We start from the raw sequence: 27747 nt of genomic DNA on the forward strand, positions 1-27747 counted from the left end.
AGATGGACTCTTTATGTGGCAAACCAGTTCATAAACAAAACAAAGCCAACAGAGTATTTGTCAATCCAAGAAGGTCTCGAGTCTTTACAATTGTATCAAACACTAAACAATCCAGAATAAAGGCTCGTACACACTATAAGAAAATCGGGGGAGAATTTTTGTTCAAAGAACTTTCGTAAGATTTTCGTATAATGTGTACACAACTTTCTACAGCCCATTCTGACCTTCTGAAATATAATTTCTGAAGGGACAAGCTCCAAATGTTTTATCGTACGGGAACAGACCTAATGATTTTCACCTAACGTGTACCGTTTTAGTGCGATTTTTGTATGAGAAAAACCATTGTTGTACGAGAATTTTCGTACAAATTTTCTTTCATCGGTTCTGATTTTGAAACAATAAGGAAAATCAGATGATCGTTGGACCAATTTTCTTATAAGGTGTTCCCCACTTAAGTGTGTTCCCATGGGGTCAGTAGTTCTTAAATCTTCAACACACCTACTATCACCCCCCCCCCCCCCCATATCCACATCCTGTTATTGTATAAATAACCTGCTGCCTTGAGAACCCTGTGTGCCATTTAACTCAGTCTACAAAGTAGCAGCCCAGCCCATGTCACAATGTCTATACAGTACATACACACACAGCACGAGGCCGTGTTAAGACGACGAGAAATTTTTCAGATCTGCATTTCTTCTGAGCTCCACAAGATGGTGGTTTAACTTCGATCCAGACAGGAAGTCTCTATGGAAGACAGGAAGTGATGTCATGTACAAACAGGAAGTGATGTCAGGAACAGACATGAAATTCCATGTGATATGAAGTAGAGAGGATCTGGCAGCAGAAAAGGTCAAATTATATTATTTTTTTAATTACAAGAAACTCCATATAATTGTTACTTTAATTTGCCAAAATGATCCCTCTATAAGAAAGCCTGAACAGATAAAATGATGACACAAATAAAGATGGAGGAGGACCGGAGTCACGTGACTGAGAGGATACTAAACCTCACCCTGGAGATCATCTACCTGCTGACTGGAGAGGTGAGGAGGATTCTGGGAGGTCACATGACATCAATCTTATCTCTATTAATAAAACACAGACCTGACCGGAGAGGTGAGGAGGATTCTGGGATTCTAACATGATATTCCTATTGGTTCCTCAATACAGAGATTTCCTCCTCTGAAGTCAGGTGATCATATGACCATCACAGTGCCTCCATGTGACTCCCTAAAACCTGAGAGACACAACATGCAGAAGATTCTAGAAGTCACCAAGAAGATGATGGAGCTGCTGACAGGAGAGGTGAGCGGTGCTGGGAATTCTGGGACATTATCCAGTAACAGACAAGGGATGTGTCTGGATGGTGACTGTACTATACATATTTATTTCTGTATGTAGGAATATGTAGAAGGACACAAGGATCTCTACAAGGACGTCATGATGGAGAATCAGCCGCCCCTCACATCACCGGGTAAGAGGAGACTTTATTGTAAAGGAGAGAGCAGTACGGAGGATCCACCTAGATCCCCCATCATCCGATAAACACATAGAAACAATGTATTCAGTCAGTGTGTGTGTTTCCTACAGATGGATCCAGTAATGGGAACCCACCAGAGAAATGTCCCCGTCCTCTGTATTCCCGGGATTCCACACAGGAAGGTCACACCATCCCCCACCATCATCAGGTTGGTAAGATGGAGCATCTAGAACCTGGACTCATGGAGATGGATTTATTATGTGAGGTTATATTTTACAGATTATATTTTCTATCCTTCCCTTGGTTTAGGGTGAAGATCTGATAGATGTAAAAGTTGAAATTAAAACAGAAGAAGAAGAGACGTATGTGAGGGATGATCAGCAGCCTATGGAGGAGGATGGAATAACGGGGACATGTATAGAGGAGGACACTCCTACAGAGATCAGCACAGGTGGGTCATTACCACTAAATCCCTTCCCCCACCCATACTGCTCACTGATTGGTCTAGAGTAGGGCGGGGACTGGGTGTTATCAGCCTGTAATCCCCTGGTCACTTTCCTGAGCTGTGTTCCCCGTCCTGTATTCCTGTATTTCTCTCGGATAATCTTCCTTCTCTGTGCTGCAGACACAATTTATGTCTCTAGACTGGATTTATGGAGATTCTGGGGTTCAGCTGGCAGCAAAATGTTTATTTTTGCAATAGGCATTGCTTGACCTAGGCACCAGGGGTATGTGTCTTGGGTCTTATGCCCTATGTCCAGGTCTAGAAAGATTTCTGACGGAGCAATTCTCCTGGGGTTACTTGCTCTGTTGTCTGCTGTCTGTAGACAGGTGGAGGTATATGTCTGTATGATCTCAGACCCAAGTCACTGAATGCAGTCTCAGGAGATGGCAGGCAGTGGTTAGGAACCTCTGGAGTTTGTCTTAGTTAAGTAAATATTTTAGGCCACCACTGATTGCTTATAAATAGTAGTAGATTCCTAACCCCTGCACTATACAATAGTTCTGATACTATATAGTCCTATCTGTTGTATTTTATACAATATGTTGTACATTACATACTCCTGACCCCTGCACTATATACTCTATGTTGTACATTACATACTCCTGACCTCTGCACTATATACTGTATGTTGTACATTACATACTCCTGACTTCTGCTCTCTCCCCTCCACCCACTGCTATATATACATATAATATGGATTCTCTTTTGTTACTCCCATTTCCTACCAGCTGGACATTTTATATCTGATGATCTGATTGGAGGACAGACTTTTACATGGTGATAATAATGTGATAACATCCTCCAACTTTGGAACCTTAAACAGAAAGTGATAATGAGGGAGGAGTCAGTAACCCAATGATGGTGGTCTTCAGGATCAGCCCAGTCTTCATCTTGGTTGTTCTCCCCCCATCCTCACTCTCTGACCTCTGGTGGGGCTCAGCCCCGCTGTTATTTATGATTAAATCATGGACTAAATAAGGAAGTGCGGGACTTCTTGTGTTGGGAAGATGGGAATGAGTGATAGAGGGGGAGGGGACACTAGTCCTATAATCCCCTCTTCACTGTCACTCCTATAAAAGACAGTTCTCGTTGTTTTCTCACTCTCTGACTAAGCTCCATGAATAAAGAAATGAACTGGTAGGAGATCAGAGGACCCATTTACTAGTTACCTTGAGGGTGGACTTGTAACATCCTCAGAGACAAAGCTACCTGATGTGGGCGGAGTCCTGGTTTAGGGGAACCAATCTGCTGATGTCTAGTAATAATCTTTGTGTTTCTATTTTAGTACATGGACGGGAGATGAGGAAAACCTCAGAGGATTGTCTCACTTTGTCTCCAGACTGTAAAGTAGAAGATGAGGACATCACACAGTATAGTCCAGGAGAAAACCCGACTACCTCCAATGTCCATCCGGCACCACACAGTGTAGATGGGCCATCATATTCCTCTTATCCTGAGGAACCTCAGACTGTGAGGGACAGTGCCGGACCATCGTATTCCTCTTATCCTGAGGAACCTCAGACTGTGAGGGGCGGTGCCGGACCATCATATTCCTCTTATCCTGAGGAACCTCAGACTGTGAGGGACTGTGCCGGACCATCGTATTCCTCTTATCCTGAGGAACCTCAGACTGTGAGGGGCGGTGCTGAACCATCGTATTCATCTTATCCTGAGGAACCTCAGACTGTGAGGGACGGTGCCGGACCATCGTATTCCTCTTATCCTGAGGAACCTCAGACTGTGAGGGACGGTGCCGGACCATCGTATTCCTCTTATCCTGAGGAACCTCAGACTGTGAGGGACGGTGCCGTCCTTCCAACACATAAGCGGTTTCCCTGTACTGAGTGTGGGAAGCGTTTCCGTTTTAAATCCCATCTTACTGTGCATAAAAGATGTCACACAAATGAGAAGCCGTATTCATGCCCTGAGTGCGGGAAATGTTTTTCACAGAAGTCAAATCTTTACAAACATCAGAGACTCCACACCGGGGAGAAGCCATTTTCCTGTCCTGAGTGTGGGAAATGTTTTTCAAAGAATTCAAATCTTTACAGACATCAGAGATTGCACACAGGTGAGAAGCCGTATTCCTGTTCTGAGTGCGGGAAATGTTTTCTACAAAAGTCCGATCTTGTCACCCATCACAGGTCTCACACAGGGGAGAAGCCGTTTTTATGTTCTGAGTGTGGGAAATGTTTTGTAAAAAAATCTGAGCTTGTCGCACATCTAAGGTTTCACATGGAGGAAAAACCGTATTCATGTCCTGAGTGCAGGAAATGTTATGTACAAAAATCAGATCTTGTCAAACATCAGAGGTCTCACACGGGGGAGAAGTCGTATTTATGTTCTGGGTGTGGGAATTGTTTTGTAAAAAAAACGGAGCTTGTCACACATCAGAGATTGCACACGGGGGAGAAGCCGTATTTCTGTCCTGAGTGAGGGAAATGTTTTTCAAGGATCTCCAATCTTTACAAACATCAGAGATCTCACACGGCGGAGAAGTCGCTTTCCTGTTCTGAGTGAGGGAATTGTTCCTCACTGAAGTCCTGTCTTCCTGTACATCAGGGGTCCCACACAACCCTTGAGGTGTATTAGTGCCTTGAGTGCGGGAAATGTCTTCTATATGAATGTTGGTGGACAAGTGGGGAAGAAGCACACCCTGATATACACCTCCGATATACTCCATGGCTGATCTTCATCATGTAAGAAACATTTCATAAGGAGATCAGAGATCACCAAAGACATGGATGAAGTGTTGTCCCATGTTGGCCATTGATAGTATTTTTGAAAACACATTACAGCTACTAGATGGAGGTTGGAATCCTCAGAAATCAATGTGCTAAATGAAATACAGACAGAATTTTCTGTTCATCCAACAAATTTGATACGACTAGACCTCTTAGTTTCCTTCGTCAGGCATTATTTCATATTAATTACTGAGATGATACTCATGTAGATCTGAGGACAGTTGACATCGAAGAACAAACATTAATTAAAGCATCAATTTTACACCATCTGTAACCAGGTGGAAACAGCCAGATAGGTGCTGTCCCGGCCAGGTGGGTAGGAGTTAACGCCTTTCCCTGTTCCTTAATATTTTTTGGCTGGTTCTTCCCTGGGTCCCGCCCACTGATCCTGTGTTATAAAAGTGGTCACAGTGGTCCGGAGTTGAGAGAAGATGAGGGGACAGAAAGGAACCCCTGGAAAGAGCCGAGGAGAGAGAGCCAAGACCGGGCCCGTAAGGGAGAGAGATGGAGAATAATACCTGTGAGGAGCAGAAGGAGCTCATCTATCACCAGTGCTGTATCCTGGCCTAGGCCGATTGGGCCCAGGCCTAGGGCGGCACTTTACAGGGGGGGGCGGCAATAAAAGAGGTAAGTGCATCACACACACCTACCCACAGACAGGGGGGCACAGGAGGGACTGCAGGCAGGGCTATAGGGTCTCCCACCACCCTCTCTCTCTTCCAGCCCTCCCTTACCTACCCCCCCTCTCTCAACCCCCCCTCTCTCTCTCATCCCCCCTCTCTCTCTCCCACCACCCTCTCTCTCTTCCAGCCCTCCCTCACCCACCCCCCTCTCTCTCTCTCCCACCCCCCTCTTGCTCTCTCACCCCCCCCCCTGTCTCCCTCACTCTCTTTTTCTCTCACCCTCTCCCCCTTCTCTCTCACACCCTCTATCTCACCCCCTATCTCTCTCCCAATCCCCTCTTGCTCTCTAACCCCCCTCTCTCCCTCCCCCCTCTTTTTCTCTCACCCCCCTCTCTCTCTCTCACCCCTCCCCCCTCTCTCTCATCACCCCCCCCCCTCTCTAATCCCCACCCCTACTCTTGTAAAATTTTAGGGGTTCATGCTGGGACATGTAGTCCTTCAATTTTGGAGGGAGTCTCATCCATTAAACAGGAAGGGGTGGGGCAAGTTTACAAAGGAGGGGGGGCGCCCAATTTTAGTATTGCCTAGGGCAGCCCAAAATCAAAATACACTGCTGTTTATCACCATTGTAATGTAAAGACATCCTAAACCGAGGTTCACCCTGAAGACGCCAACACTGGAGTATGCCTTTAAAGGATTTACACCAATGTGAGAGTGCCTCTGACGGACTGTATTTGCAATTACTCTATGCAGGTATGCTGGGGCAGCACACAGCCTGTAGTTAGAGAAGAATTATGTCTGTGACTGTTGGACTCTGTAATTGTTTTTTTCACTTTTATTAAGTAAAGTATTCAAACATTGTCCTTGCTTGGTCTGAAGTTACTGAAAAGGGTGTATTGCAAGTAACTGGAACACACATAGTTCACCGAGTGGGTCTTAACACATTGGGGTATGAAGATATCGGTGTAGAGTGGAGTAATACAAAGACATAAGTGGTGGCCAAGAGTAACGGAAGTGGGTCCTAACGCATTATGGTATGAAGATATCGGTGTAGAGTGGAGTAATGCAAAGACATATGTGGTTGCCAAGAGTAACGGAGGTTTAATAAGCAGCCTGTCTGTAGCGCATCCCAGTTATAAGTGGCACAACCTCTAGCAGTGAGGAAGACATTGTCAGCACTTCTTCCACCAGCGGTCTGCCTCCCTGAGCAACAGTGAGCAGATTCGCATCACAGAGGTTGCAACTCCTGTAGAGAGGTAAAGAAGTTCAGGAGTTCAGTCAAATGCATGTGTGAAGCTCGTGCAGAGTGCACGGCAGGGTCCACTCCGCTACTGGGGAGTAGTAGTGGAAAATGCTGGACAGGAGGATGCGGACAGATCTGAATAATGGGCCTGGGATTGTTGGTCTCATAAGGGATAGGCTGTTGTTGTGATGGGTTCTCTTTAATGAAACACCAGGGGTCTGTCAGAACACAATGTTCACTGGTCTATCTCCCCTCTACATGGCAACATTTGCCATACCAGGATCCAGGCCCACAGGAGGGATAGAAAAGCCTGGGAAACATGGCGGGGCTGGTGACCAATGAGAGAAGGAACCCCTTATATCAGTGGTCAGTGTAATGGTCGTAATATTGGTGACCAATAGGAAAAGTAACCCCTTATATCAGTGGTCAGTGTAGTGGTCCGTAATATTGGTGACAAATAGAAGGAATCCCCCTTATATTAATGGTCAGTGTAGAGATCCCTTACATTGGGGACCAATAGGAGAAGGACCCCCTATATCAGTGGCCAGTGTAGTAGTCCCTAATATTGGTGACCAATAGGAGAAGGAACCCCTTATATTAGTGGTCAGTGTAGAGATCCCTTACATTGGTGATCAATGGAAGAAGGACCCATTATAGCAGTGGTCAGTGTAGTGGTCTCTTACATTGGGGACCAATAGGATAAGGACCCCTTATATCCGTGGTCAGTGTAGTTGTCCCTAATATTGGTGACCAATAGGAGAAGTATCCCCTTACAGTATATCAGTGGTCAGTGTAGTGTTCCCTTACACTGGTGACCAGTCAGAGAAGGAACCCCTTATATAAGTGGTCAGTGTAGTGGTTGTAATATTAGTGACCAATAGGAGAAGGATCCTCTTATATCAGTGGTCAGTGTAGGGTTCCCTTACATTGGGGACTAATAGGAGAAGGATCCCCTTATATCAGACCAATAGGAGAAAGATCCCCTTATATCAATGATCCTTGTAGTGGTCCCTTACATTGATGAACAATGGTAGAAGGACCCCCCTTATAGCAGTGGTCAGGGGAGTGGTCCCTTACATTGAGGACCAATGGGCGAAGGATCCCCTTATATCAGTGGTCAGTGGGGGGGCATTTTTTATATTATTATCAGTAGGAAGACTGCCCCCCCTTATAGATCATTGATGTGTCAGTTGTTACTTAGAGACAGAAACTGTTCATTGCTCAAGGAACCCCTAGAAACCTTTGAAGGAACCCTGGCTGAGAAAGGCTGGACTAGGCAGTAATATATTTCCCTTGGGGGGAGTAGGGATGACCCCATTCATAAGGTGTGATATTCATGGGGTGTCACTCAGGTGTAGTGCTTTTCCAGTGAGTTCACTCCAGCCAGGAAATACTGTTTGAGAACTTGTTGGCCCGTAGTAAATGTAAAGAAAGGAAACCCCTCGCAGAGTTTTCCACCATTACTTCAAACTCAAAGAAAAATGACACCCCGTCTCTTTCTTTTGTGGTATTACTGCTCAGGGAAAATTCGTCTGACGACCGATCTGCCGATTTTCGGATTGTTAGTATGGTGCTTTCGACAGCCGACTCCAACTTTTCGGCTGACAAAATCCTGATGTGCAGGCTATAAAATTTTTGTCGTCCGTAATACAACGTCTGATTTTCGTCTCATTAGTACAGATTTAGACGGAAAAAATCTTAAGAGCAAGACTAGGCATGCTCAGAGATGAAAGAACACATACAAAGCAATCCAACACATGACATCACTTCTGAAGTAGAATTCTGTCGTACGGGAAATTCGTATGAAAATAACCTCTTCACTTTCCACATCAGACTAGCATGCCACAAAAAACGGACGACAGATCGTTCGATAATCTGATCGTGTGTACGGGGTTTAAGCCTTTGGTCTGCTCCCTCAGACCATCTCCAGGCTGGAGGCATCATCCCTCTCAAGAATCTTTGAACCCTTCAAACACCAGAACCCAATCCGGCAGTTACTAAACCCAGAAAATCCACTTCTCTCTGTTCATAATAGATATTCTGGAGCTCCTCAGTCTGCAACGTTCAGAACACTGTGTGCCATTTACCTCCTTTTACACAATGCCAGGACCCAGCACTGTCATACAATACGTACCTACACAGCGCAAGGCCGTGTTCACACTACGAGACGAGACGTTTCTCGGGGCTGAAGCTCCTCTGAGCTCCACAAGGTGGTGATCTCACTTCCACCCAGACAGGAAGTCTCTATGGAAGACAGGAAGTGATGTCACAGGAAGTGATGTTAGGTATAAATATAAGTTCCGGGTGAAAGGTGAGTTGGGAGGAAGTAGAGAGGAGACATCGCTGGAAGTGGCAGCAGAGGAGGTAATAAGATCTTAATTTCTATTTACACCCAGTAACCCCCTCCCGTCATGTTTCGTCCTCTTCCTCCATAGTCACTGTGACATCTTTTATCTCCAGCAGATGATGATTTACACATATATAGTGTGGAAACGTAGATTAACCCCTTCAGGGTCAGAACATTCCTCCACTTACGGGGCCGGAACATTCACTTCATTTTGGAGATAAATTCTAGTAATATGTTCCTCTAAACCAGGGATCTCCAAACTACGGCCCTCCAGCTGTTGGGGAACTACACGTTCCATGAGGCATTGTAAAACGCTGACATAACTAGGCATGATGGGAATTGTAGTTCCTGAACAACTGGAGGGCCGTAGTTTGGTGACCCCCTACTCTAAACAAACATCCCTGACAATAAATCGACAAGACGATGACCATCCTGACCATACATGGTCTACTAAGGGCGATCATTACACTACACAGGCAGCCAATAGGCAATTATTACACTATGCAGTCAACTAGACAATATATAAATGAATATAAATGTTGTTGAAATTGTTTCTTTACTCACTTTTTTTTGGTGAATGGGTGTGGGACTATGTACCCCATACTCATTCACATGGGGGGGGGGGGGGCGCTATGGGCCCTCCCCTCTATGCACAGCTAGAGAACTGACCACAGTGTGTTCTGCTTAGTGTAGTCAGTTGTTAATAGGAAAGCAGAGGGAGTGGCAGGAACACCAGGGATTTCACACGAAGCAATACAGAGAGCACAGGAAACTCTCATACAAGTACACGATACAACAGCCACATATCAGAAAGAGGAAATGTTGGGGGTAACAAACGCTTTAACCATGCAGCAGAGGAGGTAAAATTATAATATTTTTTTATTTACAAGAAACTCCAAATAATTCTTAATTTTTTTTCTCAAATTTATCTCTCCATAAGAAAGCCTGTATAGATAAAATGAAGGCACCAATGAGGATTGAGGAGGACCGGAGTCACATGACTGAGAAGATACTAAACCTCACCCTGGAGATCATCTACCTGCTGACCGGAGAGGTGAGGAGGATTCTGGGAGGTCACATGACATCACTCTTATCGCTATTAATAAAACACAGACCTGACCAAAGAGGTGAGGGGGATTCTGGGAGGTCACATGACATCACTCTTATCTTTATTAATAAAACACAGACCTGACCGGAGAGGTGAGGAGGATTCTGGGAGGTCACATGACATCACTCTTCTCTCTATTAATAAAACACAGACCTGACCGGAGAGGTGAGGAGGATTCTGGGAGGTCACATGACATCATTCTTATTTCTATTAATAAAACACAGACCTGACCGGAGAGGTGAGGAGGATTCTGGGAGGTCACATGACATCACTCTTATCTCTATTAATAAACCACAGACCTGACCGGAGAGGTGAGGAGGATTCTGGGAGGTCACATGACATCACTCTTATCTCTATTAATAAAACAGAGACCTGACCGGGGAGGTGAGGAGGATTCTGGGATTCTAACATGATGTTTCTATTGGTTCCCCAATACAGAGATTTCCTCTTCTGAAGTCAGGTGATCATATGACCATCACAGTGCCTCCATGTGACTCCCTAAACCCCGAGAGACACAACATGGAGAAGATTCTAGAAGTCACCAAGAAGATGATGGAGCTGCTGACAGGAGAGGTGAGCGGTGCTGGGAATTCTGGGACATTATCCAGTAACAGACAAGGGATGTGTCTGGATGGTGACTGTATCATTGTGTGTGTCAGGTTCCTATAAGGTGTCAGGATATCACTGTCCATTTCTCCATGGAGGAGTGGGAGTATTTAGAAGGACACAAGGATCTCTACAAGGACGTCATGATGGAGAATCAGCCGCCCCTCACATCACCGGGTAAGAGGAGACTTTATTGTAAAGGAGAGAGCAGTACGGAGGCTCCACCTAGATCCCCCATCATCTGATAAACACATAGAAACAATGTATTCAGTCAGTGTGTGTGTTTCCTACAGATGGATCCAGTAATGGGAACCCACCAGAGAGATGTCCCCGTCCTCTGTATTCCCGGGATTCCACACAGGAAGATCACACCATCCCCCACCATCATCAGGTAGATGAGGAACAATCACTGATAGTATCATTAGGATCTGTACATTATCTGCATTGTTACCATTGATGTCATTTTTATTATATATTCAGAGTGGAAACCTGAGAGATTCTAAAGTTGAGGTTAAAGAAGAGATAAAAGAGGAGAATGATGAGGATGGGGTGATGGAGATGTCAGAGATTCTAAAAGAACAACAAGATCTGTATCAGGTCACCATGGAGGAGACATCCAGCTACAGAAGCCCACCAGAGAGATGTCCCCGTCCTCTGTATTCCCGGGATTCCACACAGGAAGGTCACACCATCCCTCACCATCATCAGGTAGATGAGGAACAGTTATTGGTAGTTATGATATACAGTGGAGAAAGTAATGATTTGATCCCCTGCAGATTGTGTACGTTTACCCACTTACAAAGAAATGGCGGGTCTATAATTTTTATCATTGGTGTATTTTATATGATAGAGACAGAATATCAACCGAAAATCCAGAAAAAACACACAATACAAATGTTATAAATGGAGGTGCAGTTAAAATAAAGCCTCGTACACACGTACCGATTGTTGGCCGTGAATTTTCGGCCGCCGCCCGATCGGCCGAATATCGGCTTGTTAGTATGATGATTCCGACAACCGGCTGCGACTTTTCGGCCGAACAAAATCTGGTGTGCATGCTAGAAAATTTTTGTTGGCCGTCAGCAGAACGGCCGATTTTCCATCAGTCAGTACAGATTTCGGCCGACAAAAATCAGATGAGCAAGACTGGGCATGCTCAGAGAAGAAAAAACACACGAAAAGTAGACCAGAACATCACTTCTGCAGTTGGTTGTTGTTGGCCGACAAAATTCGTGTGCAGTCTAGAGCACATTTCAACCAACACAACAACACTGGACAAAAGACGGCCGATCGGTCGGCCAACAATCGTTGTGTGTGTACGGGGCTTTAGTATTTGATCCCCCTACCAACCACAGACTGGCTACAGTAGGTGCTCATGTAGTACACAGATTAGTCCTGTCAATGTAAAAAGGTTCTCCTCCCGACAACTCGTTATTTGTATAAAAGACACCCGTCCACAGAATCTCTTCCATTCAAACCTCACCATCATGGCCAAGACCAAAGAGCTGTTAATGGATGTCAGGGAGAAGATTGTAGACCTGCACAAGGCTGGAATGGGCTACAAGACCATCAGCAAGAAGCTTGGTGAGAAGGAGACAACTGTTGGAGCGAATATTTGAAGTGGAAGAAATACGTGGGAGATGGGTCTTCCAGCATGACAATGACTCAAAACTTACCGCAAAGGCAACAAAGGAGGGGCGCTCTGCCATTATCACACATGATCACCGGGCGCCGGTGAACATTTGGGTCCTCAGGACCCGCTGATCGGCTCCTGCTGTGTCCAATCACAGCGGGTCGCGGGTGGCGCCCCAGACCACGTAATGACGTACAGGTAAGTAATTTCTTGCCGAAGGGCTGCCCTGCCACAGTATATCTGCGTGAGGCAGTCCATAAGCGGTTAAATACCACCAAAAGAAAGCTCTAATTGTGTGAAAAAAATTATAAAAATTTAATTTGGATACAGTGCTGCATGACTGAATAATTGTCATTCAAAGTGAAAGGGGAAAATTGGCCTGGACAGGAGGGGGTGTCCAGGTGGCAAGTGGTTAAAATCAACCTATGATAAAAATTACGGACCCTTCATTTCTTTGTAAGTGGCCAAACTTCCACAATCTGCAGGGGTTCAAATAATTATTCCCCCCCCCCCACTGTATGCTCAATCATTTTCTTATTTTATATTTAGAGTGGAACCCTCGAGGAATATGATATTGTTGTTAAAGAAGAGTATAAAGAGGAGGACGAGGAGTATGGAGTGATGAAGGAGTTTTTAGGACATATGGATGTCACAGTGGAGCCACCTAATACCAGGAACCCACCAGAGAGATGTCCCCGTCCTCTGTATTCCCGGAATTTCACACAGGAAGGTCACACCATCCCTCACCATCATCAGGTAGATGAGTAACAATCACCGGTGGTAAAGGTTTATACTAAAGCTATTGAGTTACAACAAATGTTTAATGATATATTTTTAGGGTGAAACCCTCAAGGATAATATTGTTGTTAAAGAAGAGTATAAAGAGGAGGATGAGGAGTATGGAGTGATGGAGGAGTATTCAGAAGAACACAAGGATATGATGGAGCCACCTAATACCAGGAACCCACCAGAGAGATGTCCCCGTCCTCTGTATTCCCGGGATTCCACACAGGAAGGTCACACCATCCCTCACCATCAGGTGGGTGGGGTGAATCATCTAGAACAGGGGGTCTCCAAACTTTCTAAAGATAGGGCCAGTTTACTGTCCTTCAGACTTTAGGGGCCTGACTGCACAGTGGGAGTAATTGATGCCGGATTTTTGGTGTTAGGGGGAGAAATAGTGCACCATGTAGGTGTCAGTAGAAGGAATTATGCCCCATCCTTGGTGTCAGTAGAAGGAATAGTGCCCCATCGTTGATGTCAGTAGAAGGAATGTTGCCCCATCTTTGGTGTTAGTAGAAGGAATGGTGCCCCGTCGTTGATGTCAGTAGAAGGAATGGTGCCCCATCCTTGGTGTTAGTAGAAGGAATGGTGCCCCGTCGTTGATGTCAGTGGAAGGAATGGTGCCCCATCGTTGATGTCAGTGGAAGGAATGGTGCCCCATCCTTGGTGTTAGTAGAAGGAATGGTGCCCCGTCGTTGATGTCAGTGGAAGGAATGGTGCCCCATCGTTGATGTCAGTGGAAGGAATGGTGCCCCATCGTTGATGTCAGTGGAAGGAATGGTGCCCCATCGTTGATGTAAGTAGAAGGAATGGTGCCCCATTCTTTGTGTCAGTAGAAGGAATGGTGCCCCATCGTTGATGTCAGTGGAAGGAATGGTGCCCCATCATTGATGTCAGTGGAAGGAATGGTGCCCCATTGTTGATGTCAGTGGAAGGAATGGTGCCCCATCCTTGGTGTTAGTAGAAGGAATGGTGCCCCATCATTGATGTCAGTGGAAGGAATGGTGCCCCATCCTTGGTGTTAGTAGAAGGAATGGTGCCCCATCTTTGGTGTTAGTAGAAAGAATGGTGCCCCATCTTTGGTGTTAGTAGAAAGAATGGTGCCCCATCGTTGATGTCAGTAGAAGGAATGGTGCCCCATGCTTGGTGTCAGTAGAAGGAATGGTGCCCCATCCTTGGTGTTAGTAGAAAGAATGGTGCCCCATCGTTGATGTTAGTAGAAGGAATGGTGCCCCATGCTTGGTGTCAGTAGAAGGAATGGTGCCCCATCCTTTGTGTCCGTAGAAGGAATGGTGCCCCATCGTTGGTGTCAGTAGAAGGAATAGTGCCCCATCCTTGGTGTCAGTAGAAGGAATGGTGCCCCATCCTTGGTGTCAGTAGAAGGAATAGTGCCCCATCCTTGGTGTCAGTAGAAGGAATGGTGCCCCATCCTTGGTGTCAGTAGAAGGAATGGTGCCCCATCCTTTGTGTCAGTAGAAGGAATGGTGCCCCATCGTTGATGTCAGTGGAAGGAATGGTGCCCCATCCTTAGTGTCAGTGGAAGGAATAGTGCCTCAAGGGCCAGATAAAGGCAGGCAAAAGGCCACAGTTTGGAGACCACTGATCTAGAACGTGCACTCATGGAGATAATATGAGGAATTATTATGTGAGGTTATATTTGACAGATGTTATTTTCTCTCATTTTCTTGGTTTAGGGTGAAGATCAGATAGATATAAAAGTTGAGATTAAAGCAGAAGAAGAAGAGACGTATGTGAGGGATGATCAGCAGTCTATGGAGGAGGATGGAATAACGGGGACATTTATAGAGGAGGACACTCCTACAGAGATCAGCACAGGTGGGTCATTAAACACTAAATACATTCCTTCACACATACTGCTCACTGATTGGTCCAGAGTAGGACGGGGACTGGGTGATATCAGTCTGTAATCCCCTGGTCACTTTCCTGAGCTGTGTTCCCCGTCCTGTATTCCTGTATTTCTCTCGGATAATCTTCCTTCTCTGTGCTGCAGACACAATTTATGTCTCTAGACTGGATTTATGGAGATTCTGGGGTGCAGCTGGCAGTAAAATGTTGTTTTTTTTTCCATTGACGTTGCTTGACCTAGACACCTGGGGTATGTACCTTGGGTCTTCTGCCCCATGCCCGGGTCTAGCAAGATCTCTGACAGAACAATTCTCCCGGGGTTACTTGCTCTGTTATTTGCTGGCTGTGCCGGGTGGAGGGATATGTCTGTATAGTCTCATACCCAAGTCACTGAGTGCAGTCTCAGGAGATGGGAGGCAGTGGTGTGGAACCTCTGCAACTGATTACTGAACACAAATATTATGACTCCTGAACCCTGCACTATATACTCTATGTTGTACATTACATACTCCTGACCCCTGCACTATATACTCTATGTTGTACATTACATACTCCTGACCCCGGCACTATATACTCATCACTGTCACTCCTTTAAAAGACAATTCTCATTTCCTCACTAAGGTCCATGAGTAAAGAAATGAGCTGGTAGGAGATCAGATAACCCATTTACTAGTTACCTTGAGGGGGGAATTGTAAGATCCTCAGAGACAAAGCTACCTGGTGTGGGCGGAGTCTTGGTTTAGGGGAACCAATCTGTTGATGTCTAGTAATAATCTTTGTATTTCTATTTTAGTAGATGGACGGGAGATGAGGAAAACCTCAGAGGATTGTCTCACTTTCTCTCCAGACTGTAAAATAGAAGATGAGGACATCACACAGTATAGTCCAGGAGAAAACCCGGCTACCTCAAATGTCCATCCGGCACCACACAGTGTAGATGGACCATCGTATTCCTCTTATCCTGAGGAACCTCAGACTGTGAGGGACGGTGCCGGACCATCGTATTCCTCTTATCCTGAGGAACCTCAGACTGTGAGGGACGGTGCCGGACCATCATATTCCTCTTATCCTGAGGAACCTCAGACTGTGAGGGACAGTGTCGTCCTTCCAACAGATAAGATGTTTCTCTGTACTGAGTGCGGGAAGAAGTTCCATTTCAAATCCAATCTTAATGTGCATATAAGATCTCATACGGGCCAGAAGCTGTTCTCTTGTTCTGAGTGCGGAACTTTTTTTGTACGTAAAGCAGATTTTACTAAACATCAGAAGTCTCACACGGGGGCGAAGCCGCATTCCTGTTCTGAGTGCGGGAAATGTTTTTCACAGAAGTCCAATCTTTACAAACATCGGAGACTCCACAAGGAGGAGAAGCCATTTTCCTGTTCTGAGTGTGGGAAACGTTTTGTAGAAAAAACTGATCTTGTCACACATCAGACATCTCACATGGAGGAAAAACTGCATTCATGTCCTGAGTGCGGAAAATGTTTTTTACAAACCGCTGAACTTGTCGCACATCAAAGGTCTCACACGGGAGAGAAACCATATTCTTGTGCTGAGTGCGGGAAATGTTTTTCATACAAGTGCAGCCTTTACAAACATCAGAGGTCTCACACAGGTGATAAGCCGTATTCCTGTACCGATTGCGGGAAATCTTTTGTACAACAATCGTATCTTCTCACACATCAGAGGTCTCACACGGGGGAGAAGCCGTATTCCTGTGCTGAGTGCGGGAAATGTTTTGGAATAAAATCAGAACTTTCCAGACATCAAAGGTCCCACACGGGGGAAAAGCCGTATTCCTGTCCTGAGTGCGGGAAATGTTTTTCAAGGACATCCAATCTTTACAAACATCAGAGATCTCACATGAGGAAGAAGTGGGAGGAAAATGTTCCTCACTGAAGTCCTGTCTTCCTGTACATCAGGGGTCCCACACAACCCTCGAGGTGTATTAATGCCTTGAGTGTGGGAAGTGTCTTCTATATGAATGTTGGTGGACATGTGGGGAAGAAGCACACCCTGATATACACCTCAGATATACTCCATGGCTGATCTTCATCATGTAAGAAACACTTCATAAGGAGATCAGAGATCACCAAAGACATGGATGAAGTGTTGTCCCGTGTTGGCCATTGATAGCAGGAGAAAAATAAAAAAATGGAGTCCTTACCTTTCATTAGCTGAGTACCGGGGCCAGTAAGGGGAAGGGACGGAGAATGAAACCCGTGAGGTGCAGAAGGAGCTCCTCCATTGGAATTCAAAGACATCTGAACCCCGGGAGTTCGCATTGAAGACACCAACACTGGATTATGCCTCTGAAGGATTTACTTCAACATGAGAGTGCCTCTTTAGGACTGTATTTTCACAGACTCTACCTTCGCAGGTATTCTGGGGCAGCCTGTAATTCGAGTTGAGGAAGTAGGGAAGAATTACGTCGGTAACTGCTTGACTACGCAATTGTTTTTGCACTTTTATTAAGTAAAGTATTAAAACATTGTCCTTGCCTGGTCTGAAGTTACTGAAAGGGATGAATTGCAAGTAACCGGCACACACATAGTTCATCGAGTGGGTCTTAACACATTGGGATATGAAGATATCGGTGTAGAGTGGAGTAATGCAAACTTATAGGTAGTTGTCAATTGTAACCCCAATTTATTATGCAGCCTGTCAAGGGCGTGTCCCTGTTATAGGTGGCACGGACTCTAGAAGCGAAGGAGATATTTTGGACACTACTTCGGTTTGTCCCCCAGAGCATCAGGAGCGCTACAGAGGTTCCCATCCTGTACAGAGGTAGGGAAGCTCGAGAGTTAGGTTAAGTGCATGTGTGGAGCCCGCACAAAGTGCACGGTGGGGCCCACTCCGCTACTGGGGAGTAGTAGTGGAAAATGCTGGACAGGTAGATGTGGATAGAGCTGAATAATGGTCCTGAAGTTGTTGCTCTTACTCCAGTGTGCACAGGAATATTTAACGTGTGTAGTGCAATCAACATTTTCATATGTAGGTGCTTGCGATATGTGCATTTACATTGGGGCCCCAAACTTTGGGGTAAAGGGGTTTAAGTCTTTGGGTGTAACTTTACCCTTTTTTTTTTTTTCTTTTTTTTCGCATACGGGACCAATAGCCTTCTACATGATAGGACAGTGGTTCTCAACTAGGGTTCCTCCAAACGTTGCTAGGGGTTCCTTGAGCAATAAGCAATTTCTACTTCTTAGATAAGTTCCCAATGACACCAATGGCCTTTTTAGCTCTCTGCAAGGGGGTAATTTTTCCCAAAGACCATAAGCGTAAGGAACAATTTTCCTCAACCAGGCACCATGGAATCCTAGGATTCCTTCAGAGGTTGCTAGGGGTTCCTTGAGCGATGAGAAATTTCTGCCACGCATATAAGTTCCCACTGACACCAATGGCCTTTTTAGCTCTCTGTAAGGGGGTAATTCTTCCCAATGACCACAAGTATAAGGAACATTCTTCCTCAACCAAGCTCCATGGAACCCTAAGGTTCCTCCACAGTAGGGTTTCTCAACCAGGACTCCATGGAATCCTAGGGTTCCTCGAGCAATGAGCAATCTCTGCCTCTCAGATAAGTTCCCACTAACACCAGTGGCCTTTTTAGTTCTTTGTAAGGGGGTAATTCTTCCATAAGTGTAAGGAACATTCTTCCTCAACCAGGCTCCATGGAACCCTAAGGTTCCTCCAGCGTAGGGTTTCTCAACCAGGACTCCATGGAATCCTAGAGTTTCTCCAGAGGTTGCTAGGGGTTCCTTGAGCAACGAGCAATTTCTGTCTCTCAGATAAGTTCCCACTGATCTTTTAAGCTATCTGTAAGGGGGTAATTCTTCCCAATGACTACAAGTGTAAGGAGCATTCTTCCTCAACCAGGGTTCCATGAAACACTAGGGTTCCTCCAGAGGTTGCTAGGGGTTCCTTGAGCAATGAGCAATTTCTGCCTTTCAGATAAGTTCCCACTAACACTATTGGTTATTTTAGCTGTCTGTAAGGGGGTAATTCTTCCCAATGACCACAAGTGTAAGAAGCATTCTTTCTCAACTAGGGTCCCTGCAGAGGTTGCTAGGGGTTCCTTGAGCAATGAGCAATTTCTGCCACGCATATAAGTTCCCACTGACACCAATGGCCTTTTTATCTCTCTGTAAGGGGGTAATTCTTCCCAATGACCATAAGCGTAAGGAACAATTTTCCTCGACCAGGCTCCATGGAATCCTAGGATTCCTCCAGAGGTTGCTAGAGGTTCCTTGAGCAATGTCTGCCTCTCAGATAAGTTCCTACTGACACCAATGGCCTTTTTAGCAATCTGCAAGGGGGTAATTCTTCCCAATCACCATAAGCGTATGGTACATTCCCATAAGCGTAAGGTACATTCTTCCTCAACCAAGCTCCATGGAACCCTAAGGTTCCTCCAGAGTAGGGTTTCTCAACCAGGACTCCATGGAGTCCTAGAGTTTCTCCAGAGGTTGCTAGGGGTTTCTTGAGCAACGAGCAATTTCTGTCTCTCAGATAAGTTCCCACTGATCTTTTTAGGTATCTGTAAGGGGATAATTCTTCCCAATGACCACAAGTGTAAGGAGCATCCTTACTCAACTAGGGTTCCATGGAACTCTAGAATTCCTCCAGAGGTTGCTAGGGGTTCCTTGAACAACCAGCAATTTCTGTCTCTCAGATAAGTTCCCACTGATACCATTGATCTTTTTAGCTATCTGTAAGGGATTAATTCTTCCCAATGACCACAAGTGTAAGGAGCATTCATCCCACCGACCATCACACTAATATATCATGAGTTGTAAATATAGTCATTTCTTACAGGAGTTCCCCGAGACTTGAAAATTATTTCAAGGGTTCCTCCATGTTGAAAAGGTTGAGAAAGGCTGTGATAGGATATTGTTGTGACAGGTTCTCTTTAATGAAACATCAGGGGTCTATTAGAACAGATGTTCACTGGTCTCCCTCCCCTCCACATGGCAACATCTGCCATACCAGGATCCAGGCCCACAGGTGGGATAGCAAAGCCTGGGAAACATGGCAGGGGTGATGACCAATAGGAAAAGGATCAGTGGTCAGTGTAGTGGTCCCTTACCTTGGTGACCAATAGGGTAAGGTTCCCCCTTATATCAGTAGTCGGCGTAGTGGTTCCTTAAATTGGTAAACAATGGGAGATCGACCCCCTTATATCAGTGGTCAGTGTAGTGGTCCTACACATTGGTGACTAATGGGAGAAAGACCCCCTTATATCAATAGTCAGTGTAGTGGTCTCTTACATTGAGGACCAATGGAAGAAGGACCCCCTTATCAGTGGTCAGTGTTGTGGTCCTACAGATTGGTGACCAATGGGAGAAGGACCCCTTATATTAGTAATAAGTGTAGTGGTCCCTTACAGGGAGGACACTGAATGGAAGTCAATGGAAGGATTGGTAGAGAGGAGTAAAGGATACTGAATGGAAGTCAGTGGGGGGATTGGCAGAGAGGGGTGGAGGACACTGAATAGAAGCCAGTGGAGGGATTGGCAGAGAGGGGTGGAGGACACTGAATGGAAGCCACTGGAGGGGTTGGCAGAGAGGTGTGGAGGACACTGAATGGAAGGCAATGGAGGGATTGGTAGAGAGGGATGCAGGATACTGAATGGAAGGCAATGGAGGGATTGGTAGAGAGGGGTGCAGGATACTGAATGGAAGGCAATGGAGGGATTGGCAGAGAGGGGTGCAGGATACTGAATGGAAGGCAATGGAGGGATTGGCAGAGAGGGGTGCAGGATACTGAATGGAAGGCAATGGAGGGATTGGTAGAGAGGGGTGCAGGATACTGAATGGAAGGCAATGGAGGGATTGGCAGAGAGGGGTGTAGGATACTGAATGGAAGGCAATGGAGGGATTAGCAGAGAGGGGTGGAGGACACTGAATGGAAGGCAATGGAGGGATTGGTAGAGAGGGGTGCAGGATACTGAATGGAAGGCAATGGAGGGATTGGTAGAGAGGGGTGCAGGATACTGAATGGAAGCCAGTGGAGGGATTGGCAGAGAGGGGTGGAGGACACTGAATGGAAGGCAATGGAGGGATTGGTAGAGAGGGGTGCAGGACACTGAATGGAAGCCAGTGGAGGGATTGGCAGAGAGGGGTGGAGGACACTGAATGGAAGCCACTGGAGGGGTTGGCAGAGAGGTGTGGAGGACACTGAATGGAAGGCAATGGAGGGATTGGTAGAGAGGGGTGCAGGATACTGAATGGAAGGCAATGGAGGGATTGGTAGAGAGAGGTGTAGGATACTGAATGGAAGGCAATGGAGGGATTGGTAGAGAGAGGTGCAGGATACTGAATGGAAGGCAATGGAGGGATTAGCAGAGAGGGGTGGAGGACACTGAATGGAAGGCAATGGAGGGATTGGTAGAGAGGGGTGCAGGATACTGAATGGAAGGCAATGGAGGGATTGGTAGAGAGGGGTGCAGGATACTGAATGGAAGGCAATGGAGGGATTGGCAGAGAGGGGTGCAGGATACTGAATGGAAGGCAATGGAGGGATTGGCAGAGAGGGGTGCAGGATACTGAATGGAAGGCAATGGAGGGATTGGTAGAGAGGGGTGCAGGATACTGAATGGAAGGCAATGGAGGGATTGGCAGAGAGGGGTGCAGGACACTGAATGGAAGCCAGTGGAGGGATTGGCAGAAAGGGGTGGAGGACACTGAATGTAAGCCACTGGAGGGGTTGGCAGAGAGGTGTGGAGGACACTGAATGGAAGGCAATGGAGGGATTGGTAGAGAGGGATGCAGGATACTGAATGGAAGGCAATGGAGGGATTGGCAGAGAGGGGTGCAGGATACTGAATGGAAGGCAATGGAGGGATTGGTAGAGAGGGGTGCAGGATACTGAATGGAAGGCAATGGAGGGATTGGCAGAGAGGGGTGCAGGATACTGAATGGAAGGCAATGGAGGGATTGGTAGAGAGGGGTGCAGGATACTGAATGGAAGGCAATGGAGGGATTGGCAGAGAGGGGTGTAGGATACTGAATGGAAGGCAATGGAGGGATTGGTAGAGAGGGGTGCAGGATACTGAATGGAAGGCAATGGAGGGATTGGTAGAGAGGGGTGCAGGATACTGAATGGAAGGCAATGGAGGGATTGGTAGAGAGGGGTGGAGGACACTGAATGGAAGGCAATGGAGGGATTGGTAGAGAGGGGTGGAGGACACTGAATGGAAGCCAGTGGAGGGATTGGCAGAGAGGGGTGGATGACACTGAATAGAAGCCAGTGGAGGGATTGGCAGAGAGGGGTGGCAGACGCTGAGTGGTTTGTAAGGTGGATGAGTCAGGCAGTAGCATTCATGATGGATTGATTAAACCCTTCAGGGTCAGAACATTCCTCCACTTATGGGGCTGGAACATTCTCTTCATTTTGGAAACACATTTAATATTTTCCTCTAAACAAATAACACTGACAATAAATAGAGAAGACAATGACCATACATGGCCTACAAAGGGCAATTATTACACTACACAGGCAGCCAATAGGCAATCATTACACTATGTAGCCAACACAACAATTGAGTGCCGGGGTTGGGAGTATGGAGCATAGAGTCCCTTACATTGCTGGTCAGGAGGAAGAAAACATTCCCCAGCCTGCCATGAAGAATATGTTCCATCATTGGTGTCAGAGGGAGGAAATACTGAGGGTTCTGGGCGAAGTAGAGGAGCTGAGGGGTTGTTTGTACTGAACAGGGTGCTTGGACTACAGGGTTCTAAGTGAATAGGGAGCTGTACATCTGGGGAAGACTCTGAGGGAGGGAGTTTCTGGGTCTGTGATGGTCCTCCCTCCCCATCTGCACTTGTTTTTTTAGCCTTTCACCTTCTCACCGTATCATTGCCCAAGTGATATGTTCTAGCGAAATGAAGACGAACAATCCTTAACCCTTTGGAAAGCGCTCGTTCATAGAGGAGGACTGGTTATGCAGCAAACCAGTCCCGAAACAAAACAAAGCCAACAGAGAATTTGTCAGTCCAAGAGGGTCCTGAGTCCTCAATATTGTAGTAAACAATCCAGACTAAGTTTGTTCCCATGGGGGCAGTAGTTCTTAAATCTTCTTCGCCTACTATGCCTCCCCCACTTCTTCCTCACATCCACATCCAACTGCTGTTTAACCAGTCTTCTGCCTTGAGAACCCTGTATGCATTTACCTCCATTTACAAAGTAGCATCCCAGCATTGCCACAATGATTATACGGTACATACACACACAGCATTAGTACGTGTTCACAGTATGAGGATTTTTTCAGGGCTGCATTTCCTCTGAGCTCCATAAGGTGGTGATCTCACCCAGACAGGAAGTCTCTATGGAAGACAGGAAGTGATGTCAGGTACAAACAGGAAGTGATGTAAGGGACAGACAGGAAATGATGTCAAGAACAGACTGGAAATTCCATGAGGTACAAAGTAGAGAGGAGGTATTGCTGGGCCTGGCAGCAGATTTTACAAGAAATTCCAAATAATTCTTACTTTAATTTGCCAAAATGATCTCTCTATAAGACATCCTGAATAGATAAAATGATGACACAAACGAGGATGGAGGAGGACCGGAGTCACATGACTGAGAAGATACTAAACCTCACCCTGGAGATCATCTACCTGCTGACCGGAGAGGTGAGGAGGATTCTGGGAGGTCACATGACATCACTCTTATCTCTATTAATAAAACACAGACCTGACCGGAGAGGTTAGGAGGATTCTGGGATTCTAACATGATATTCCTATCGGTTCCCCAATACAGAGATTTCCTCTTCTGAAGTCAGGTGATCATATGACCATCACAGTGCCTCCATGTGACTCCCTAAAACCTGAGAGACACAACATGGAGAAGATTCTAGAAGTCACCAAGAAGATGATGGAGCTGCTGACAGGAGAGGTGAGCGGTGCTGGGAATTCTGGGACATTATCCAGTAACAGACAAGGGATGTGTCTGGATGGTGACTGTATCATTGTGTGTGTCAGGTTCCTATAAGGTGTCAGGATGTCACTGTCTATTTCTCCATGGAGGAGTGGGAGTATTTAGAAGGACACAAGGATCTCTACAAGGACGTCATGATGGAGAATCAGCCGCCCCTCTCATCACCGGGTAAGAGGAGACTTTATTGTAAAGGAGAGAGCAGTACGGAGGATCCACCTAGATCCCCCATCATCTGATTAACACATAGAAACAATGTATTCAGTCAGTGTGTGTGTTTCCTACAGATGGATCCAGTAATGGGAACCCACCAGAGAGATGTCCCCGTCCTCTGTATTCCCGGGATTCCACACAGAAGGATCACACCATCCCTCAATGTTACAAGGTTGGTGTGTTAGAAATGATAAAATACAGACTCATGGAGACGATGTGTAGATTTTGTTATGTGATGTCACAATAATAAAGCTTTTTACAGATGATATTCTCTCTCATTTTCTTGGTTTAGAGTGGAGATCCAATCGATCTAGAATTTGAGGTTAAAGCAGAAGAAGAAGAGACGTATGTGATGGGTGATCAGTCCACGGAAGAGGGCGCAACGATGGTGCCAGTTAAAGAAAAGGAAGCTTTTCATGTCATGATGGAGAATCAGCCGCCCCTCACATCACCGGGTAAGAGGAGACTTTATTGTAAAGGAGAGAGCAGTACGGGGGATCCACCTAGATCCCCCATCATCTGATAAACACATAGAAACAATGTATTCAGTCAGTGTGTGTGTTTCCTACAGATGGATCCAGTAATGGGAACCCACCAGAGAGAGGTCCCCGTCATCTGTATTCCCGGGATTCCACACAGGAAGGTCACACCATCCCCCACCATCATCAGGTAGATGGTTCAACGGTTATTGGCAGTTACGATATATGCACAATCATGTTTCCTACAATGATTTTCTTATTTTATATTCAGTGTGGAACCATTGAGAAATATAACCTTGTTAAAGAAGAGTATAAAGAGGAGGATGGTGTGATGGAGTTTTCAGGACACATGGATGTCCCATGGGAGCGACCCAATTACAGAAACCCACCAGAGAGATGTCCCCATCCTCTGTATTCCCGGGATTCCACACAGGAAGGTCACACCATCCCTCACCATCATCAGGTTGGTGGGAAGGAACATCTAGAACAGGGGGCTCCAAACTTCCTAAAAAAAGGGCCAGTTTACCGTTTTCAGACTTTAGGGAGGCCTGATTGTGCACAGTGGGAGTAAACAATGCCAGATCTTTGGTATTAGGGAGACAAATAGTCCCCCTTGTAAGTGACGGTGGAAGGAATGGTGCCCCATTGTTGGTGTTAATGGCATGAATAATAATCCCTCAGTGGCTAGATAAAGGCAAGCAAAGGGCCACAGTTTGGAGACCACTGATCTAGAACATGGACTCATGGAGATGATATGTAGATTTATTATGTGAGGTTATATTTTACAGATGTTATTTTCTCTCATATTCTCGGTTTAGGGTGAAGATCTGATAGATATAAAAGTTGAAGTTAAAACAGAAGAAGAAGAGACGTATGTGAGGGATGATCAGCAGTCTATGGAGGAGGATGGAATAACGAGGACATTTATAGAGGAGGACACTCCTACAGAGATCAGCACAGGTGGGTCATTAACACTAAATCCATTCCTCCACCCATACTGCTCACTGATTGGTCCCCGTTCCCTGTTCTGTATTTCTCTTGGATAATCTTCCTTCTCTGTGCTGCAGACATAATTTATGTACAGTAACTAAAATGGATTTATGGAGATTCTGGGGTTCAGCTGGAAGCAAAGTGTTAATTTTCGTTAAAAATGTTGCTTGGCCTGGGCACCTTGGGCATGTGTCTTGGGTCTTCTGCCCCATGCCGGGGTCTAGCAAGATCTCTGACAGAACAATTCTCCCGGGGTTACTTGCTCTGTTATTTGCTGGCTGTGCCGGGTGGAGGGATATGTCTGTATAGTCTCACACCCAAGTCACTGAGTGCAGTCTCAGGAGATGGGAGGCAGCGGTGTGGGACCTCTGCAACTGATTACTGAACACAAATATTATGACTCCTGACCCCTGCCCTATATACTCTATGTTGTACATTACATACTCCTGACCCCTGCACTATATGCTCTATGTTGTACATTACATACTCCTGACCCCTGCACTATATACTCTATGTTGTACATTACATACTACTCACCCCTGCACTATATGCTCTATGCTGTACATTACATACTCCTGACCCCTGCACTATATACTTTATGTTGTGCATTGCATACTCCTGACCCCTGTATTATATACTCATCACTGTCACTCCTATAAAAGACAGTTCTCATTGTTTCCTCACTCTCTGACTAAGGTCCATGAATAAAGAAATGAACTGGTAGATCAGATGACCCATTTACTAGTTACCTGGAGGGTGGAATTGTAGGATCCTCAGAGGAAAAGTTGCCTGATGTGGGCGGAGTCCTGGTTTAGGGGAACCAATCTGCTGATGTCTAATAATAATCTTTGTATTTCTATTTTAGTAGATGGACGGGAGATGAGGAAAACCTCAGAGGATTGTCTCACTTTGTCTCCAGACTGTAAAGTAGAAGATGAGGACATCACACAGTATAGTCCAGGAGAAAACCCGACTACCTCAAATGTCCATCCGGCACCACACATTGTAGATGGACCATTGTATTCTTCTTATCCTGAGGAACCTCAGACTGTGAGGGATGGTGCCGGACCATCGTATTCCTCTTATCCTGAGGAACCTCAGACTGTGAGGGACAGTGCCGGACCATCGTATTCCTCTTTTCCTGAGGAACCTCAGACTGTGAGGGATGATGCCCTCCTTCCAACAGATAAAATGTTTCCCTGTACTGAGTGCGGGAAGAGGTTCCATTTCAAATCCAATCTTAGTGTGCATAAAACATCTCATACAGTTAAGAATCTGTTCTCTTGTACTGAGTGCGGGAAGCATTTTCTACGTAAAGTAGATTTTACTAAACATCAGAGGTCTCACATGAGGGAGAAGCCGCATTCCTTACCTGAGTGCGGGAAATGTTTTTCACAGAAGTCCAATCTTTACAAACATCAGAAACTGCCCAAGGAGGAAAAGCCGTATTCCTGTTCTGAGTGCGAGAAATGTTTTGTAAAAATATCAGAGCTTGTCAGACACGAAAGGTCTCACACGGGGGAAAAGCCGTATTCCTGTCCTGAGTGCGGGAATTGGTTTTCAAGGAGGTCCAGTCTCTACAGACATCAGAGATTGCACACAGAGAAGAAGCCAATTTCCTGTCCTGAGTGAGGGAATTGTTCCTCACTGAAGTCCGACCTTTCCAGACATCAGAGATCTCACACGGGGGAGAAGCCATATTCCTGTCCTGAGGGAGGAAATTGTTCCTCAATGAAGTCCTGTCTTCCTGTACATCAGGGATCCCACACAACCCTTGAGGTGTATTAGTGCCTTGAGTGTGGGAAATGTCTTCTATATGAATGTTGGTGGACATGTGGGGAAGAAGCACACTCTGATATACACCTCAGATATACTCCATGGCTGATCTTCATCATGTAAGAAACACTTCATAAGGAGATCAGAGGTCACCAAAGACATGGATGAAGTGTTGTCCCGTGTTGGCCATTGATAGCAGGAGAAAGAGTCCTTACCTTTCATTGGCTGAGTACCGGGGCCCATAAAGAAGAGAGACAGAGAATGATACCCGTGAGGAGCAGAAGGAGCTCGTCTATCGCCACTGGAATGTTAAGACATCTGAACCCTTGGGTTTGCATTAAAGACACCAACACTGGAGTATGCCTCTGAAGGATTTACACCAACATGAGAGTGCCTCTAATGGACTGTACTTGCTTT

General features: G+C 45.9%; 4 protein-coding genes across 4 annotated transcripts in view; all 4 read left to right on the forward strand.

Moving 5' to 3' along the window:
- The window catches only part of LOC309562972 (uncharacterized protein), a 581033-nt gene that overhangs the window by 76713 nt on the left and 476573 nt on the right, over positions 1-27747 (forward strand).
- Positions 1-27747, forward strand: part of LOC309563967 (uncharacterized protein) — a gene marked incomplete at its 3' end in the record, with an annotated part of 94728 nt that overhangs the window by 52231 nt on the left and 14750 nt on the right. Inside the window, exon 3 of the mRNA XM_082268597.1 lies at positions 25383-25524. Within this exon, the coding sequence (XP_082124723.1) occupies positions 25383-25524 (142 nt within the window). The remainder of the gene's footprint in view (positions 1-25382; positions 25525-27747) is intronic.
- LOC309563970 (uncharacterized protein) overlaps positions 1-27747 on the forward strand; it is a gene marked incomplete at both ends in the record, with an annotated part of 49538 nt that overhangs the window by 10982 nt on the left and 10809 nt on the right. Inside the window, 5 exons of the mRNA XM_082268600.1 lie at positions 1790-1846; positions 16265-16505; positions 17599-17672; positions 24836-24892; positions 26977-27062. Of these exons, the coding sequence (XP_082124726.1) occupies positions 1790-1846; positions 16265-16505; positions 17599-17672; positions 24836-24892; positions 26977-27062 (515 nt within the window). The remainder of the gene's footprint in view (positions 1-1789; positions 1847-16264; positions 16506-17598; positions 17673-24835; positions 24893-26976; positions 27063-27747) is intronic.
- Positions 966-17085, forward strand: LOC309563972 (uncharacterized protein; the record flags this gene model as incomplete). The annotated part of the gene is made up of 7 exons (XM_082268602.1): positions 966-1043; positions 10489-10623; positions 10710-10833; positions 10950-11047; positions 11137-11358; positions 14773-14908; positions 15732-17085. 7 exons carry the CDS (start codon positions 966-968, stop codon positions 16835-16837), a joined length of 1899 nt encoding a protein of 632 aa, XP_082124728.1. The 3' UTR covers positions 16838-17085.

This window comes from Pelophylax lessonae (assembly GCF_965119305.1).
Source record: "Pelophylax lessonae genome assembly, chromosome: 9".
In the NCBI taxonomy this organism is placed as follows: Eukaryota; Metazoa; Chordata; class Amphibia; order Anura; family Ranidae; genus Pelophylax; species Pelophylax lessonae.